The sequence below is a fragment of the Cebus imitator genome, unplaced genomic scaffold, assembly GCF_001604975.1.
Source record: "Cebus imitator isolate Cc_AM_T3 unplaced genomic scaffold, Cebus_imitator-1.0 Scaffold172, whole genome shotgun sequence".
In the NCBI taxonomy this organism is placed as follows: Eukaryota; Metazoa; Chordata; class Mammalia; order Primates; family Cebidae; genus Cebus; species Cebus imitator.
In genome coordinates this window covers 38,488-56,307 of record NW_016107487.1, presented here as the reverse complement: position 1 = coordinate 56,307, position 17,820 = coordinate 38,488, and the positions used below count along the sequence as shown (strand labels likewise).

The 17,820-nt window shown below is 45.6% G+C and overlaps 1 protein-coding gene across 1 annotated transcript in view; it reads left to right on the top strand.

Annotated features, from left to right (window-relative positions):
- The window catches only part of LOC108315475 (protein kinase C epsilon type-like), a 198,658-nt gene extending 182,498 nt beyond the window's left edge, over nucleotides 1-16,160 (top strand). Inside the window, exon 2 of the mRNA XM_017544822.1 lies at nucleotides 10,766-16,160. Within this exon, the coding sequence (XP_017400311.1) occupies nucleotides 10,766-10,843 (78 nt within the window). The 3' untranslated portion in view covers nucleotides 10,844-16,160. The remainder of the gene's footprint in view (nucleotides 1-10,765) is intronic.
- Nucleotides 16,161-17,820: the final 1,660 nt, after the last annotated feature.

Here is a 17,820-nt window from a genome sequence, read left to right as displayed (position 1 = left end):
CAAGGAGCAACTCTTTAATCGTTCATGCAGTATGGGCTCCATGACAGCTCACAATGTGTTCCTTCTACAGATCTCCCAGAGCTCATGCTGTCTATGGGGCAACATACCAGGCCTCAAGGTACCAGTTGGAAGCATTGGGTCTCAAGCTGGAAAACCCTGCTTTAATGCACATTTCTCTTCTGCAAATTGCAAGGATGCATGGAAGTTATTTAAATTTCTAAGCCTCAGTTTTATCACCCATTAGATGGTTAAGAACAACAATATTGCCTTCTTCACATAGGTTACACATGTAGAGTATTCAATAAAGGGTGCTTATTAGAGTTGTGATTATGAGTATTCATAACATAGTCTATTTTGAGGAGCTCAGAAAGATGGAAATGAATAATAATGTCTTGGATTTTAAAGGGAGTTAAGAACTGAATATCAGCCTCGTATAGTGGCTCATGCCTATATTCCCAGAACTTTGGGAGGCCGAGGTGGGTGGATCGCCTGAAGTTGGAAATTCAAGACTGGGCTGATCAATGTGGAGAAACCCCATCTCTACTAAAAATACAAAAAAAATTAACTGGGTGCATGCCTATAATCCCAGTTACTTGGGAGTCTGAGGCGGGAGAATCGAAAGAAAGAAAGAGGGGAAGAAAGAGGGAAAGAAGGACGGAAGGAAAGAAGGAAAAGAAAAGAGAAAGAAGAAAGGAGGGAAGGAAGGAAGGAAGGAAAGAAGGAAATAAATACCTTTGTGAGCAGCCATTGGTAAAAGTTCTATTAGGCTGTGATACTACAGAGACAGAAAATTTCCTGATATGAAGATAGTTTTTCTGGTTGCAAAATCTTGAGTTCCTGACTGAGCTTGCCCCCGTTTCACGTGGATTCGTTCAGTTTCACTTAAGAGTCTTTATTGATTTCCTATCTCATGCCCAGGCCTGGATCAAGAGCTGTGGAATCCTCAAAAGAAGGACATGGCTTAGTGGGAGAGGTGCTCACAGTCCGGGTGGGAAGTAACAATCACAGTGACCGGCAGCTAATATTTACAGGAAGCTGTGTGCCAGACGCTTTCAAGTGCTCTGCCACCTCACTGAATCCTCCAACTCACTGAAGCAAGTGCCACTGACAATTCTCAGCTTGTAAGATGAGGAAATCCAAACAAGCACCAGCGCTTGAAACAGGAAGAGCTAGGATTGGAACCCTGGTAGACTATCTTCAAAGCCTTTACTTTCAATCACTGAGATATATTGGCTTAGCGTAAGAAATAGGAAATGTAAAATAAAACACACACATTCAAATACACCTAGTGATAGAGACCACTGCAAATCAAAATGTAAAATGTAAAATGCAAAGTGCAGATTGGCCGTGGATTGTCTGCTTCAGAATGCTTGGGTAGGTGGCTACGTTTCCTGCTATTTGCACTCACCTACCTCTTCTTAGGATATGCAGTCGTGCACTGCCATTTCTCTCAAAGAAGACAGACAGACTGCGCTGTGACCATATGATGCTGTGTCTCCTTACACACGCTCCATATTAGGTTAGGCACTTTTGGACGTTTTCTCAGTTCAAGAAAGCATTTATGTACACATAGAGTTATTCATTTTTAGCTACCTCTGTCGTCAGAGGGAGCCCCCTCTCTGGGGCCGTTTCTGAGCCTGCTAAAAAGAGGAGGTAGGTGCTAACTTGAGCCTACTCCATTTGTGGTGTCTTGAGAGCTAGGATCTGTAACGTGGGCCTCCGGTCCAGCCAACAGGAGTTTCACAAGGAGACGATGGCTGCTGCTAACTTGGTTCCTTCCCGGCGACCTGGCTGCGGGTGATGAGAAAGCGAAGTTTCAGCCAGTTTCGAGGAGTGTTTATTTAAGGTGCGTCTGGCAACTGAAGCAAGCTGTAGTCTGGGGGATTAGAGACGGGAAACAGCCAGCGCAGTAAAACGGGACATTTTATTTTTTTAAATGAGTAGTGACTTAAACTTTTAACAAGCTAGCTCAGGACATGATCTTTTAAACGGGGACAGAATAAGGAATAAGTCCTCCTTGTCTGTTTCTGGTTTGCTCCTCCTGTCATGTCCATCTCTTGAGTCAACTCTTGCTTCTTGCTGATTAAGACTCCTTCTGGAGATAAGGAGGTCTGTGCAGAACACGTATGCTCATGTGCATGTGCGTGTGCCTGTGTGTACTCCCATATACTCCCTGATCATATTCACACAGCAGCACCGCATCATAAACATATGGTGTGCTGCTCCCCCCACCCCCCGCCACCTAATGTATCACAGAGCTAGCTCCCTGTCAGTCAGTACATTTAGATCTTTTTCAGCCTTTTGTAGGACTCACATGGTGATCTACCATATGATGTACCATAATTTATTTAAGCGGTCTCCTATTCATGGATATTTAGGTCATTAAGTTCATTAAAAGGCTTTCTAGAGCATTTGCTCTAATGATCTTGTTTTGTATATGAGGAAATTCAGATCCACAAACACACAGACAAATTTAAATAATTCAGCAGACTCTGAAACCTACATTTTGGATGTGTTTATCTTGCTATTATTGTATTTTGATCACAGGAGACAGGAGAAGGTGGCTCAGCTGTGTGCCTGTGCGTGTGTTTGCACACGTGGGTGGGTGTGTGAATGTACGCGCCTACACAGGTAGGTGTACATTATGTTTTGTGACAGATGTGCTCTTGAAAAACTCTGAATGAGTCCTTTTCTTTTTAAAAATGGAATATGAAATTTTAAATGCTCCGAGGGTGGGAAAAGGATTTGTTATTTAAAGGAAACTTGTGGAGGAATCCTTATGTGAAATAAATCCTTTTTTTTCCATTTTTAAAAACTGCTTCATTGAGGTATAATTTACATACAATTAAGTGGATTCATTTTAACTGTAGGCTTGATTTGTCCTGCCAAATATCTACATTCATGGAACCGCCACCACAATCAGGTTGGAGGAAACCCTCCTCACCCCGGACGTTCCCGTGTCTCCTGGCATTCATTGGCCACCTCCAGCTCCACAGAATCACAGATGTGCTTTTTGTTATTGTAGGTTTGTTTTGCCTGTTCTAGAACATCATAGAAATGAAATCCCATGGTATATGCTTTTTTATGTTTGGCTTCTTTCACATAGCATCCATGTTTTTGCATGTATTAGTAGTGTATTTGTTTTTTGTTTTTGTTTTTAAGAGGCAGGATCTCACTTAGGTTGGAGTGCAGTTGTGCAATCATAGCTCACTGCAGCCTCAAACTCCCAGGCTCAAGCCATCCTCCTGCCTCAGCCTCCCAAATACCTGGGACTATAGGCATGCACCACCATGCTCAGCTAATTTTTTGTTTTATTTTTTGTAGAGACAAGGTCTCAGTATGTTGTACAGGCTGGTCTTGAATTCCTGGCTTCAAGCAATCCTCCTGCCTCAGCTTCCCAAAGTGTTGGGATTATAGGGGTGAGCCACCGTGCCTGGTCCTCATTCTTTTTTATTGCTAAGTAACATTCCATTACACAGATGCATCATGGTTTGCTTATTCCTTTACCTGTTGTTAGACATTTGGGACATTTCCAATTTGGGGCTGTTAGGAATGAAGCTGCCGTGAACATTTCTGTATTGTAGATGGATTCCCAAGTAAATCATTGCCACAACTCAGCTGTACAGAGCCAGTTTTTTATATGTTGAAGTAGTATAAACTAAGGCTATCCGTTCAATAAGCCAACATGTGGAAATCTGTATTAAACCCCTCCCCTGTGCTGGACAGACAGGGTCCTGGCCTGCAGGGATGTACACTAAAGCCTGCATGTCTTTACACAGCAATCGAAGGTGTCTGACAAAAATAACCTGCCCCTCTCCTTATGCTATGAAAGTAAGCGCTATTGTAAGCTGATTAACAGAGTAAAATCGTGAACATATTTGATTACATGTGTACTCTCTGCTTTCTGACCAGTCAGTGCACACTACCAATAGAGCTAGTAGCAAATTTCACCCCAAATGGAGAGTCTTTAATTAGCTGCTAACTTCAAAATCTGCATCCCACAGCTGCTGATGAGTTGCACATTGTATTGCCTCAATGATTTCTGCTTTCCAAATGCAGAAGCTGGAGGGACACCTGCTGCTTGAATGTCCCCTGCTGCTTGAATATCCCCTTGAATGTCCATCCAGCTGGCCTCTCCCATGCCAGGTGGGTCTTGGGATGGTGCCTGTGGTGCTGCCAGGGGAGAGTGGCCATCAGTGAAGGGGTACAGGACTTGGGCAGTGGGCCCCCTGCTTTGGGAACCAGTCCCCAAGTCTTCTCCCCTGATGGTTCCCATCTGCCTCCTCCCCTCTCACTGTCCACCTTCCTCCAAGTAAAAAAAAAAAAAGAGAGAGAGACACAAGCAGTAAATTCTAGGACCTTACTGGTGGAACAGGGCAGTGCAAGCCTCCCCTCGTCCTCATCCTTTCTGGATTCATCTTTTTCCGACCCTGTCCCTCCCTTTTGCCTCTCTCCATGGCTTCATGCCTGACAACAGATGATACAAATTGATCCTGTGTGACCCTTGTGAGCCGTTCTGAGGAAAGGCTTGCTTAGACGTCTCAGGCAGAAGTTGAACCTTTGGTTAGGAAGCTTGACTTTGTATATTAGACGCCCCTTCCCTTGAACCCAATAGCCCCCAAAATGCAGGTGTGCAGATACATGTGGATCCCCACAGGCTGACAGCAGCACAGCAGCCAGCAGCCTGGAGGTCAGCACAGGCGGAGTCCCTTCAGTTTTGCCGTTGCAGTTGTCCGAGTTCCTGCTGGGCAGGTGTGGTGTCGAGAAAAGAACATGAGACTGAGAATTAGGAATTGAGGACGCAAGTCCTTTTTTTTTGAAATGAAGTCTCGCTCTGTAGCCGAGGCTGGAGTGTACGATCTTGCCTCACTGCAACCTCCGCCTCCCGGGTTCAAGCGATTCTCCTGCCTCAGCCTCCAGAGTAGCTGGGATTATAGGCACGCACCACCACACCTAGCTAATTTTTGTGTTTTTAGTACAGATGGGGTTTCACTATGTTGGTGAGGCTGATCTCGAACTTCTGACCTCAAGTGGTCCACCTGCCTTGGCCTCCCAAAGTGCTGGGATTATAGGTGTGAGCCACCACGTCCAGCCTAGGGAGCAAGTTCTGACTTCACCATTCCAGCTCCAGGGGCCTCACGTGCAGACACAGGTGTGAATGGCGCCCCCTGGAGTTGTGCAGCTGGTGTGATCTCACTGGCACAGGACATGATGTAATGGCCACCTATCTTCCTTAACCCCAGCTTTCTCAGACATTCAGCTGTGCTAATAATACTTGTTAGCATGCCTGTAATCCCAGCACTTTGTGAGGCTGAGGTGGGAGGAAGGTTTGGGCCCAGGAGTTTCAAACTGTAGTCATGATGGTACCACTTCACTCCAGCCTGGGGGACAGAGCTAGACTGTCTCAAAAATTGCTTTTGGAAAATAGCAAAACTCATTACCTTACAGATTAACTGTGAGGAATAAATACAGGAATGCCTGTGAGGGGCTTTGTAAATGGCTGAGCACCACCCAAAAAAAAAGTCCCTATCTTTTTGCTTTTCTAAGATTGCTTTTTTTGGGGGCTTGCTATGGGTTGGGTTCTTCCTCATTGCCATATTCCTAATTCACATGAGAGACACTCTTGTTGATGCCCAGACCTCCCCTCAGAGCACGGTGGGGAGATCAAGGTGTCTGAGGCATTGCTCTGCCTTCCAGATCTGCCTGGGGAAGCCAGTGCCACCTGAAAAAGGGATTGAGCCCATGCCGGGGACGGGAGGGTTGAAGGAAGGAGAACACAGCTCCGGCTGGATTGTCAGAGGAGGCTCAGTGGGCCGGGCGTGGCTGGGGCTGTGGGTGTGACTTGCCAGCCCTGTCTACCTCTCCTCTGTGCCCCTGGCTGACCTGGGTGAGAATTCTGACTGAAAGCTCTCTAAGCCTACTTTTTCATCAGAAAAGTAGGGAATATTGCTGTCTCATAGGAGATTAGATGAACTAATGCACGTAAGGTGCCCATCACGGTGTCAGAGGCACAGGAGGTACCATTGCTCTTCTTTCATGAGTACCTCAGGTCTTCCCGATGCCCAGGTATACCCTGCGTATAGCCCTTCTTGCTCTGGGTTTCCCCCTGAAAGGGTACATACAGTACTCTTACTTTGGATTTTAAAGTACAATACTCTTACCATAGTTTAAAGAATCTCTTTTTAGAGACAGGATCTCATTTGTCACCCAGGCTGGAGTGCAGTGGCACATTGCAGCCTCGATTTCCTGGGCTCAAGCAATCTTCCTGCTTCTGACTCCCGAGTAGCTGGGACTACAGGTGCATGCCACCCCACCTGACCTTTAGTTCTTTATTTGATATTCACAACAATAATGTAAAGTCATCACATGTCCTGGAATTACATGTAGTAATACCAACTTTGTTGAGGAAAGCTTGTTATAGTAAAAAGAACATTCAGCTGCCGGGTGCCGTGGCTCATGCCTGTAATTCCAGCACTTTGGGAGGCTGAAGCGAGTGGATCACCTTAGGTCAGGAGTTCGAGACTAGCCTGACCAACATGGAGAAACCCCGTCTGTACTAAAAATACAAAATTAGCCGGGTGTGGTGGTGCATGCCTGTAATCCCAGCTACTCAGGAGGCTGAAGCAAGAGAAAAAAAAGAAAGAAAGATCACTGGACTGAGAAGCAGAAGACTTGGCTTTTTCATAATAACTGCACCAATGATGACTATTTTGTGCCTGGTGCCTTTGCTAAGCACTGTTCATAGATTATCTCATTTAACCTCACAGAGGCTGCGTTTCACTGACAAGCAGTCTGAGGCGTAGAGAGGGTAGCTGCTTGCTTCAGGCCACGTGGCCACTAAGTTCACTCTTACCCACCATGTGCAGAGTGTCTCCTGGGTGCCAGGTGCCATGCATGCAGGTTTCATGGAATTTTCATGACAACCCATTTCACAGATAAAGAGGCTGAGAGGCTCAGGAAGAGTAAATAGCTGCCTGAGGTCACTCAGCTGATAGAGGACAAAATGGATTCTGCCCTGGTTTGACACTAAAGGCCGTGTTTGTCTCCCCCAGTTTGACTACCTTGCTTCTGGCCCCTGCTGGTGGGGCAGCCAAGGCACTGTAGCATGAAAGAGAATCATAGTCAAAGAAAATAGAAATAGTAGCTGGGAAGATGTGTCAAGTCGGGGTTTGAGGTCCAAGGAGATTGGATACATTGGGGTGTATCCGGGAAACTGGGAGGGGCCTGGTGCACAGAAGTGGCTCAGAATAGCCCTGGGCATGGCTGGGAGGAGGTAGCGGGCCTGCTTTTGTGTCATGAGAGCTGCCTGGTGCCAATGCTGACTGCCAGCTTACAGGGTTGCATGGGGCTGGGCACCTACATTGCACGTTATCTGGACCATGTAATCGTGAACGGAATTTATGATTTAACTAATTTGGCAGTGAAGTTGTGCCACACTCTTCACCATCCTTTATGCTTGGTGACCCCTCCAGTCATTGCAGACCCAGCACCTTGGATGGATTCTCAGAGCTTCCTCACTTGGCTGGCTGGGGCTTGGCCGGCGATCTGTGGCCATCTGCTCAGGCTGCAAAGCTCTTTGTTGCTTTTGGCATGTTTAATAGCTTAATTTCTATTTTTCTGTTTGGAAATGCAGTTCACCAGCATCGAGGCTGCAGTGGGTGCTAAAATGGTTTCTGATTGCTATCTTGAATGTTAATATCCGAATACATTTTATCATGGATGACCTGTCCTCCCTGCCACGAGTTCTCACTCCCCTTTTGCAAAGATGGGCATGCTGCCTGCCTTTGGATAGGCCCCAGAGCCTATATCATTCCTTTGCTCTCTCCCTCCCGGCTTTACACAGATAGCATTGTACTTTGCCAATAAAGTCCACAGTCGTGGGAAATCTTTGAGTTGGAGGATATGAGAAAGTGTTTCATTTTGCCAGCAGGGTTTACTAGGGATGATCTAATCTCTAAAAGGCATACATTATTTAAATTCCATGCTTTTGGGCAAGAGGGCCACTCACATTTGTGAACTTTGGCAGGGAGAAGATTCTGGTGTGGCTCTATTCAGTAGAGCCGACTGTTGGTCTTCCTGATTGTCATTCACTGCAGGGGCTGGTGGGGGTCAGCTCTGGCGGTGAGAATTCTGGAGAATGTTTTCTTTACCCAGAAACTTAAAATCACGGACTCTTGGGGAGAAAGGAATGAGAAAAGGCAGCATGTGGAATTATCAGTTTGTTATTTGGTTCCCATCTGGATTTAAAGCTGAAGATCCCAAACTCAGATCAGCAGCTCCCACGGGGTGCCCGAGGGCCAACGCAGGCCTGCTCACGGCACTCCCTCACTCCTATGCCCACAGAGCACCTCAGCTATCACCAGTGGCCTCTCCCACGGGGCACCGAAGAGTCTTGTGGATGAAAATGAAATTTTGAGGGAAACCTTAAGCTCTCTCAACCATTAGAGGCTGAGGCAGGAGACAAAATGGGGCCAAGGAGTGGCTCTGGGAGCCTCCCGAATTGTGTGTAGGGTGAGACACTGGGAGAGTCCAGAGAACATCCTTCCAGCTGAACTGCTCTGTCTCCTGGGGACATGTGGTGCTCCTGGTATAGCTGCCTTGTCTTTCCTCTCCCCTTGTTCAAATGTCATTCTAGTAGAGATCACATGCCTGCCTTCCTTCCTGGGGACAGAGGCTTGGGAGAGTAAATGAGCCCAGAATACACCCTGGAAGTTCTGAACACAGAGCCTTTTCCCACCTCCATGGGTGTGCACTGGATGTTTCCTAAGAGGCAGTGAGCTAAGAACTAGGTGTGCAAATCTGGTTATCTTACTTTCTGTCTAGCAGGGCAGAGAGATAGATGGACAATGAATTACAGCTTAATAGGAGTTACATCAGTCAAGGTTCTCTAGAAGGGCAGAACTAACAGGATATATGTATATCTGAAGGGGAGTTTATTAGGAAAATTGACTCACAAGGTAAAGTCACAAGGTGAAGTCCCACAATAGGCTGACTGCAAGCTGAGGAGCAAGGAAGCCAGTCCACGCCCCAAAACCTCAAAAGTAGGGAAGCCCACAGTGCCGCCTTCAGTCTATGGCTGAAGGCCCAAGAGACCCTGGCAAATCACTGTGTAAGTCCAAGAGTCCAAAAGCTAAAGAGCTTGGGGTCTGATATTTGAGGGCAGGAAGCATCCAGCGTGGGAGAAAGATAAAGGCTGGAAGACTCAGCCAGTCTATTCCTTCCAGTTTCTTCTGCCTGCTTTATTCTAGCCGCACTGGCAGCTGATTGGATAGTGCCCACCCAGATTGAGGGTGGGTCTGACTCTCCCATTCCACTGGCTCAAATGTTCACCTCCTTTGGCAACAGCCTCACAGACACACCCAGGAACAATGCTTTGCGTCCTTCAGTCCAATCAAGTTGACACTCAATATTAACCATCACAGGAGCCATGAGTAAGATGTGTCTGGCATATTGTGGGAACACAGATGAGGGGGAATCCAGATGAGGCATATCTGGATAGATTTCAGAGAGGTGATAATTGACCTTGGCTTTGAAGGAGGAGGAGATACCCACCAAACTGACTCTTCTGAAGTAATTCTTGCTGAATGCGTGCCTGCTCTTTGCTGGGGATGGTGAAAAGGGAGAAGGAGGGGATAGTGGTTCCTGCCCTTGAGAAATTCACAGCTTGTTGGGGAGAGAGCCTGGCACTATGAACCAATGAAAGCTCTGTGTAGACAGATGGAATTATGGAGGCGGAGAGGCTAGCGAGGGACTTGGTGATCCAGGGTTTCCAGAGTTACTATGCTCTCTTATGGAGAGAACACAGTTTCTGTAAGGATAGTTCAGTCCTTGCAAAGATGTCTTTAACTACAAGAGGCCCGGCCCTCTGGCTTTTGCCCTACCATATTATTTCACCACCTTGGCTCTATATATTATAAGTAGTGAGCTGGATTTGAGGTAGGGAGGGAGGAAAGGAGGGCGCCTGTGATGTTTCTCACGCCTTGGCATGCCTTCCCTTTCCTCTTCCCTTTGTTCCAATTTCAGGCTCATCAGATACTTTATCAGTTGTTCTCTGTCCTTCATCATTAAGCTGGGTTCAGCATTGTGCTCCATTTTTTAACTCTGCAATGAGATGATAAGTGCTGTAAAAGCAGGAATATTGTCTTCATGCTTCCCTTATTTCCCCTGGGAGCAGTTTGTGTGGTATCAAGAACATGGGTTTCTCCAGACAGGCTTGGCATTGAATCTCAGCATTGCCACTTACCTTGGAATTTGGGCACAATTTCCATGTCTATAAAATGGGATAACATGGGGCTTTCTCAACCTCAACATAGATGACATTTGATGTCTTTTGATGACGTTTGGGACTGAATGATTCTTTGTTGCAAGGGGTCATCCTATGCACTGTAGAATGTTTAGCAGCATCTCTGGCCTCCACCTACTAGCTGCCGGGAGCAGCACTCTCCAGTCATGACAAAACTATCTCCAGATGTTTGCCAAGCGTCCCCTGTGGAGCAAAATTGCCTGAAGTTGAGAACCACTGGGACGGTGCTACTTATTGGGTATGCATCAGACCTCCCAGGACTGCATCTGGAACACAGTAGGCATTCAGTAAATGTTGATTCTCTTTCGTTCCTAATTCACCTAGCACTTAACACATTGTAGGTTGGTGAATTATATGGAGATGTGTCTCTAGGTTTTAGCAGTTTGGGGTAGAAATATTGTGGAACTCGCAGGTTGCCCACACAATGCACTAACAGAGTCACTGTCATTTTCTTAATTGCAGATTGATCTGGAGCCAGAAGGAAGAGTGTATGTGATCATCGATCTCTCAGGGTCGTCGGGTGAAGGTAGGAGAGTGTGACCTCTCAACCCTGCTCTCTTCCATTGGCCCTTTGCCTTCTGGGTCTCTTCTTTCCCTCCTTGGCTGGGACACATGATAGTGACATTTAATTAATTGGCATCCTTTAAAGGAAAAGGTTATTTTGAAGATGTTTATGCCTGTGTACCAAAAGGGACCAGCCATCTGTTAACTTTGGTAGAGCAGAGGGAAGATTTTGGACTTACCACGTGAGGCCAATAAATCGGGCGTTTCTGCATGCTATGTGCAAGGCAGGCGGTGGGTCAGCCTCTCCCCGGAGGCTTGCGTGGGGTTTGTGTGTGTGTGTGGTGGGAAGGAAGTAAAGCCAGTTGGTCTAATGGCATTCAGAAATGAAACAAATAAGGTGATAAACTTCAGACTCTTCTTTACAGCTTGGATAGAAGTGCTACTTCTTTTACCAGCTCTTTAGACAGGCAAAAGGTCTGCTCTTAAATAGTGGGGTGAGGGAACATCTGCTCCCACTCACTGATTAGACAGTGTATTACACCCTCTTCCTCTTACACCCTCTTGTTTCAATCCTTCTTTGCTCACTTAATACACTTAAGACCTTTGAAGGGTTTGCTGGGTGTTGAGGACTGAGCAGTCAAGGGAAGAAGGGAAGCCTAGAAAAGAAAACTTTATCCAAATGGGAACAAGGAGATAGCAGCCGACATAAGCTCTAAGGAAGATTTGGAATTGGGACCGAAATGTAGTTATTGTGGCCATCTTTGCTCTCCTCCTCCTCCATCTGTGGGCACGGGGACACAACAGTTGGCTTTAATGCCATGGCAGGGATATTGGAAAACCATGTGTAGTTCCTCTTGGCAGTGAGAAACCAACGATGTTTGGGGATTATGTCCCAAAGGGAAAGATGGACACAGCTCTCTCAGCTCTCCTGCCTGGAGCACTTGGGTCTTTCAAACATCTCCCCAGAATACTGGGGAATCACAAGCTCGGAGTCACAGCCCCACACACAGTCTCTAGTTTAAGGCTCAGTGATGGAAGGAAGGATTACATAAACACATTCAAAGGAGTCAGTCAAATGATGTGCTTGACAGTGGTGCCTGACGATTTCCATTCAGGTAATTTATCACCCAGTCTCAACAGGTATTCGGCATAATTCAATAATTGTGTGTATATGAGGATTATAACAGAATTAAGCCCTCTTTTAATAGATCTCAATTATTTGGCATTGGTTTAAAACTTGAAAGAGCCTTACAAAATTGGTTACTTACATTTCCTGCTCTTTATTGCAATTACATTTTGGCATTTCCAACTTCCCTTCTCTGTTCGCAGCTCTGAACAGCCCAGAATAGAACCTGTTGTAGAAGATTTGAGGATTTAACAATAGTTCAGATGAAATATTGAAGATGTACAAAAGGGCTTAAAGACAAATTAAATGAGCACCAGGGTACCCACTGCCCCAATTAAGAAATAGAGCAAGCAGTGAAGGGAAGCCTTGACCTTGCTTTTAACATAGCAAGTGATCCACATTCAACAGACTTCAGATTTTGCAGTGTGGCCTCCTGATTCTAGACACTGGCGAAACATTTGATGGGCAAAATCAATCTCCTTTTTTCCTTACATAATCTGTGTGCAATATGATAATTAATTAAATATGTATTTCCTGTGCCAAGATGCTGAGCAACCAATGGAGGCTGGGACTATTTTCTTTTTCTTTGAAAAGATAAATGACTTGCAAAATTATAGAAGACATCCTTTTTTACATTAAAGGGAAAGAAGATGGACAAATGGATGAATAAATAAATCAGAAGCAATTGATTTTTTTCTGCCTCCATCTACAGCTTATTGAATGTGAATAGCCAAAGCAATTTTCACTGGGCTAAATTCTGAGTCTGTTTTTTAATCTCTTTCATCTAAAGAAAATAGAGTTTACTTAAAAAATGCTGACACACGCCAGAGTCTGTAAAGTGCTTGCATGTGTTGCTCTGAAGAAAAGAAGACATTTTTCTACTCTCTTTTTTTTTTTATTGCTGTTCTTGGACTTGGGATCCTTTCTTTGGATGCTGGGTAGGACTTTCAGTCATCCCTTCTGAGAAGCTGCTCTTGCTGTTTGTGTTCTATACATCTGTTCTCCTAGTCCGGTTGCTGGGACTGTGAGGGCTCCTAGTCTGGAGGTGGTTTTGGAAGGGTTGGGAGGGCAAGGGGAGGCCCTAGAGAATGAGAAACCACAACACTTCATACCTAAGCCCTGTGAGATGGGTCTGGGGTGAAGCAAGTTGCCACTACCACACTCCTGGATTTATAGACTGTGGACTTTCACAGATTCTTGTCTGCATTTTGTTTTCTTTTTTTCTTTTTTTTAATGAAAATACCTAACTCTGCCTTCTGTGAAAGGGAGAGAGTTGAAATGAGGCACAGCTGAAGTTTCACCACTCCATTATTCTGCCATCAAGCATCCCTTCAGCTCCCATCTCTCAAATGCTGCAGCCCCATCAATGGAAAAAAAATACATTCATGGGAATTACACAAAGTTTACAACACATGCAAATTCCAAGGAGCCCAGAGAGAGGTGTGGGGGTTAGATGGTGTGAGTGACTACATCCCCTTCTTCTAGGATGCCCCGAAGGATTCTTTTCCTTGCCCACATGCTGTTAGAAAGCCTGGGTGTTTATGTCTGCTAGAGCTGGAGCTAATGTTGATTTCTAACTAATAAAATTCCACTGCTTGCATGTCCTGTGCAGTTCACTATAATGGAATTTGACCAGTGTGTGCTTTGGCTAAACCAGGCAACCTAACCCCAGATGTTGAGGGGGTCAGGCTGGATAACAGTTAAGGTCATTTCTGGTCATGTGATTTTACCCTTTGGTACAATTTGAATGGACATCTGTCAGAGCTTGTGGCTGAGGGCTGGCTAATATGTACACCAGAAAGGGGTTGCAAGAAATGGACTCATTTTGACAGGTATGGTGCTAGGCACTTTACCTATATTATACCACGTAGCAAACCTACTTGAAATGCTCTTGTGGGAAGCTCCAGTCTCAGTCCATGTTTTGCTTACGTTGTAAGTAATAATCGCAGGGGTTCTGGTGAGCATGGCACTCCAGGCTCACCAGATGCTTAAAGCATAATTAGCTCAGGTAGCAAAAGCGTAAACAGCAATGTAATTCTCACCTGTGCAAATGATGGTTTCCTGCTGTGCCCCGTTGTTAGTATTTCTTTTTTTGATATGATGTAATTTGCATATTATTTCTTATTCTTTCTAATAATGTGGCAAAGCCCCATGATTTGCAGGCTTACAGATGAGAGATGGTCGGGGCCTGACCTGGGGACCAATAGGTTCTTCTTCCCCTGCCTTCCATCCAGGTGTTTTGCTCATCTGGGAGAGTTCTTCAATGTCAAGAGCAATGACAAGTAGGCCTCATTGGCATGTTTGGATCACCACCCTGTTTCTCCAACAAAATGTAGAGGATACAAAGAAATGTGAATGATTTTTGCAACACATACAACACAAATCATGCAGTTAAGTCGAGTTCTGGAGGAATTGCATATTGTGGAAGCAGAAGAGCAGGGAGCAGGAGGCACCCCGTTTCTTTCTGCAGCCACAGGCTGAAAGTGGTCAGCCTCCTCCCTGGGACTCCACAGATAGCAGAGAAAGAGCACAGCCTTAGGAGTCCCTCAGACCTGGATTGAAATCCTGGCCCTAGTGTTCATTAGCTTAGAACCTCAGATTTCTCACCCACAACATGGGGTTAATAGTACCTAAGGTAGGTGCTAGGCTAGGATTGTCATAAGAACAGTGCTTTGGTACAGTGCCCTTGCATGCAAGAGATGCTCAGTAAATATCCTGAAGCCTTGGAGACCCGAGGGCAGAGAGGTTGGCCTAGCTCTACCCAGTGCCCATGAAGGACCATCAGGCAGGGTGTTCAGGGAAACTGTTGAGGGGAGGTTTCTGACGCTGAGGTGGGACACGTTCACAAGGGCCAAGAACAGAACAAGGTACTAAAGAGGCGACTTCAGGGAGTAATCTGTGCGGAAGGGACTGTGATATTGCTTTCTGCAGAGTTCATATCTTGCCTCTGTTTTGCCTATTCTCACTCTATTTATTCCTCATCCTTTCCCAAGCAAAGTAATTCCTGGAAGGACATTCTCTAGCTTCCCTGAGCCACTCATTTGCATTCCATGGCCCTTGATGCCAGAGGCTTCTCCTTGTCAGAGCCTGGGCTTGTCCCATCCCTGCTCAGTGTGGACTAGAACATGTGGTTCCCATCCTCTCACCCGCCCTTGGGTAAAAGCCCTTTAAATATTTGAAGACAGTTACTCAATATCTCTTTTTTCAGGCTGAATCAATCAAATCCCTTAACCTTTCAGAAGGGATATTTTAGAAATCTTAACTCATCTTTGCAACCTCTTCTGGACTTTTTTCAAGTTGGACACACAGACGTGATCAAACCAGCTTTGCTTTGTTCTGAAATAATATCGTGTGTACAGCGCTTAGCTTTACCAGGTGCCCAGCAGTATTACCTCCATGGCGGAGATGGTGAAATTGAGAGGTCAGATGATGTGCTCCGGGCCAAAAGGTTAATTATGAGGCCCTGCTGGGTCTAGTCCCCAGACCACGATCCAGGTCCTGCTTCCAGTCATGGCCCCAATAATGAGTTTGCCACATGGCAGTGATTCCATCCCTTGCCCAATCTTTTTATTTTAGTTCTTTTCTGCAGAAAGCTTTTTATAGAAATGTAAAGCCAAAGTTCTTAGCTTTGAGTCCAAAGCTGACCCAGAGAGTCTCTTTCACAATTAAGCAGATCTTTTTTCCACTGTGTTAAAAATAAGAGCTCTCTTGGTCCGAGCTCAAGGTTGGATCCTTCTCAGTTTGTCTGTAATGCGGATCCATAGCTAAGTCTTGGTCTGAAACTAGACGAGACTCAAATCCCAGCAGGTTAGTCATCTTTCCTGCTGACCTGTCCTCCGTGTTAGAGACGTTAGTGTTTGTACTTGAAGGCTCTGCATCCATAGCAGGCATTAGAGCGGTACCTCCAGGGTTGAAATCGAAGTGAAAGGGGTTTTCTCTTGAAACTGTGTTAGCCAGTGGGCAGGATACATATCGATAGGTTCTCTCAGATTTGAGTCCCACTGGAGCTTCAGTTCATAAGAATTCTACCTCTTTCCTTCTGAATTCTATATTAATAATCCAATGTCTTCTAGTTAGTTGAGAATTAAAAAGAACCATTCATTCATATGACCAATAGTTAACAATGTGGTTTTTTTTTTCCTTTTTTGAGATGAAGTCTTGTTCCATTGCCCAGGTTGGAGTGTAGTGGCATAATCTTGGCTCACTGCAACCTCCGCCTCCTGGATTCAAGTGATTCTCCTGCCTCAGCCTACTGAGTAGCCAGGGCTACAGGCAGGCACCAACAAACTTGGCTAATTTTTGTATTTTTAGTAGAAATGGGGTTTTGCCATGTTGGCCAGGCTGGTCTCAAACTCCTGACTTCATGTGATCCACCCACCTTGGCCTTCCAAAGTGCTGGGATTACAGGTGTGAGCCATCGTGTCTGGCCTACCAATGCATTTCAACAAATGTGCCCAGCTTAGTGTCTGTGCTGAGTTTGGGGAATGGACAGTGGAGAGGGAAGTAGAAAATGGGAGATGGCATTCTACCTTCAAGGAGTTTGCAATTCAGTTAGGCATCCAAGACTTGCAGGATGAAAGCATTAGAGAACAATGCAAGGCATTGTGTTTGATTAGGTGTTACCAAGAGTTCTCCAAATAGGAATAAGTCAGGACCCGAATAACCCAGGAAAACTTAAAGAAAGAGGCAAGTCTTGGGATGGAAAGGAAAGGATAGGCAGGCTGGATTGGCAGGGAAGAAGTGGAGAGACCATTGTGAGCAGAGGGAATGTGTCATCATTATCAAAGACAGTTTTGAAGCTCTTATTTTTGGGGATGGCTGGATAGACAGGGTAAGTTAAGTAGATGCAGTGTGAGCTCTCTAGGAGCATCCAAACAAAGGCAGTCATCAGTGTTGCAGGCAGAAATTTTCATGCTATGCAAACAAGAAAATGAAATGCCTTAAATGATTAAACTACGTTTGAAGATTGAAGGCAGTTTTTTTTCCGGGTGTGATTTCTGGGTCCAGTCTCTCTCCCACCATGACCTACAACGGGAAGGAGTATTCTAGGTCAAGTTTGGTCAAGTCTGGGACACTGGGCAGAGCACATTTTATAACTATGACACTGAGGCATTTAAAAAATAAAGCCCAGCTGCCGGCATCCCATCGTGGTCTTTGTGGTCTCTTTTCTCACTTAGCAACTTCATAGAGCCCCACAGCAATCACTCTGCCATCCTCAGCATTCTCTTCCTTTCCAGCCTTTCTATGGTGCCCCAAAATCAAGCCCAGATACTCCCACCTTTCTCTTTTCAAGTTCCATTCAGTCTTCAGTAAGAAATGTCACTTGAGAGGTTAAGGAGAGTCTCCAGCTTCCCAAACAGGGGGCCTCAAAGCCAGGTACCAGCTCCAAGGTGCTGATCAGGCTCCGTCGCATGTCGTGCCTTAGGCAATGAGATCCTGATCCTGTTTACCACACAGACTCCCTAGACATGCGTGGACATGTCAGATCCCCTAGCAGTGCATGGAGTCCAGAAAACAACAAAATAACAAAATCCAGATGTTCGACAACATTGATCTTAGAATACGCACTCCACATTACCACACCCCAGCCCGGCATAACTTCTTGCTGTGGCTGATTCTCAGACCCTAGGAGCAAGCCCCTGTGTCTTAGGATTTTTGGCTCTATTTTTGGTTCTAATGGAATAAATGCTTGTTCCTAGAAGTGACTATATGTACCAGATGAGACAAAGGGGATCAGCTGGAAAACAGTGAGCACCAAGCCCCCATCAAGTAGTTTATAATGTCACAAAGAGACATCGCTAAGATGCTTGATGAGACATAAGCCAAGAAACCCTCATTTCCTTCCAAATAGCCTCTTGATGCACAGCAGTTCCTCTGAAATGAATCA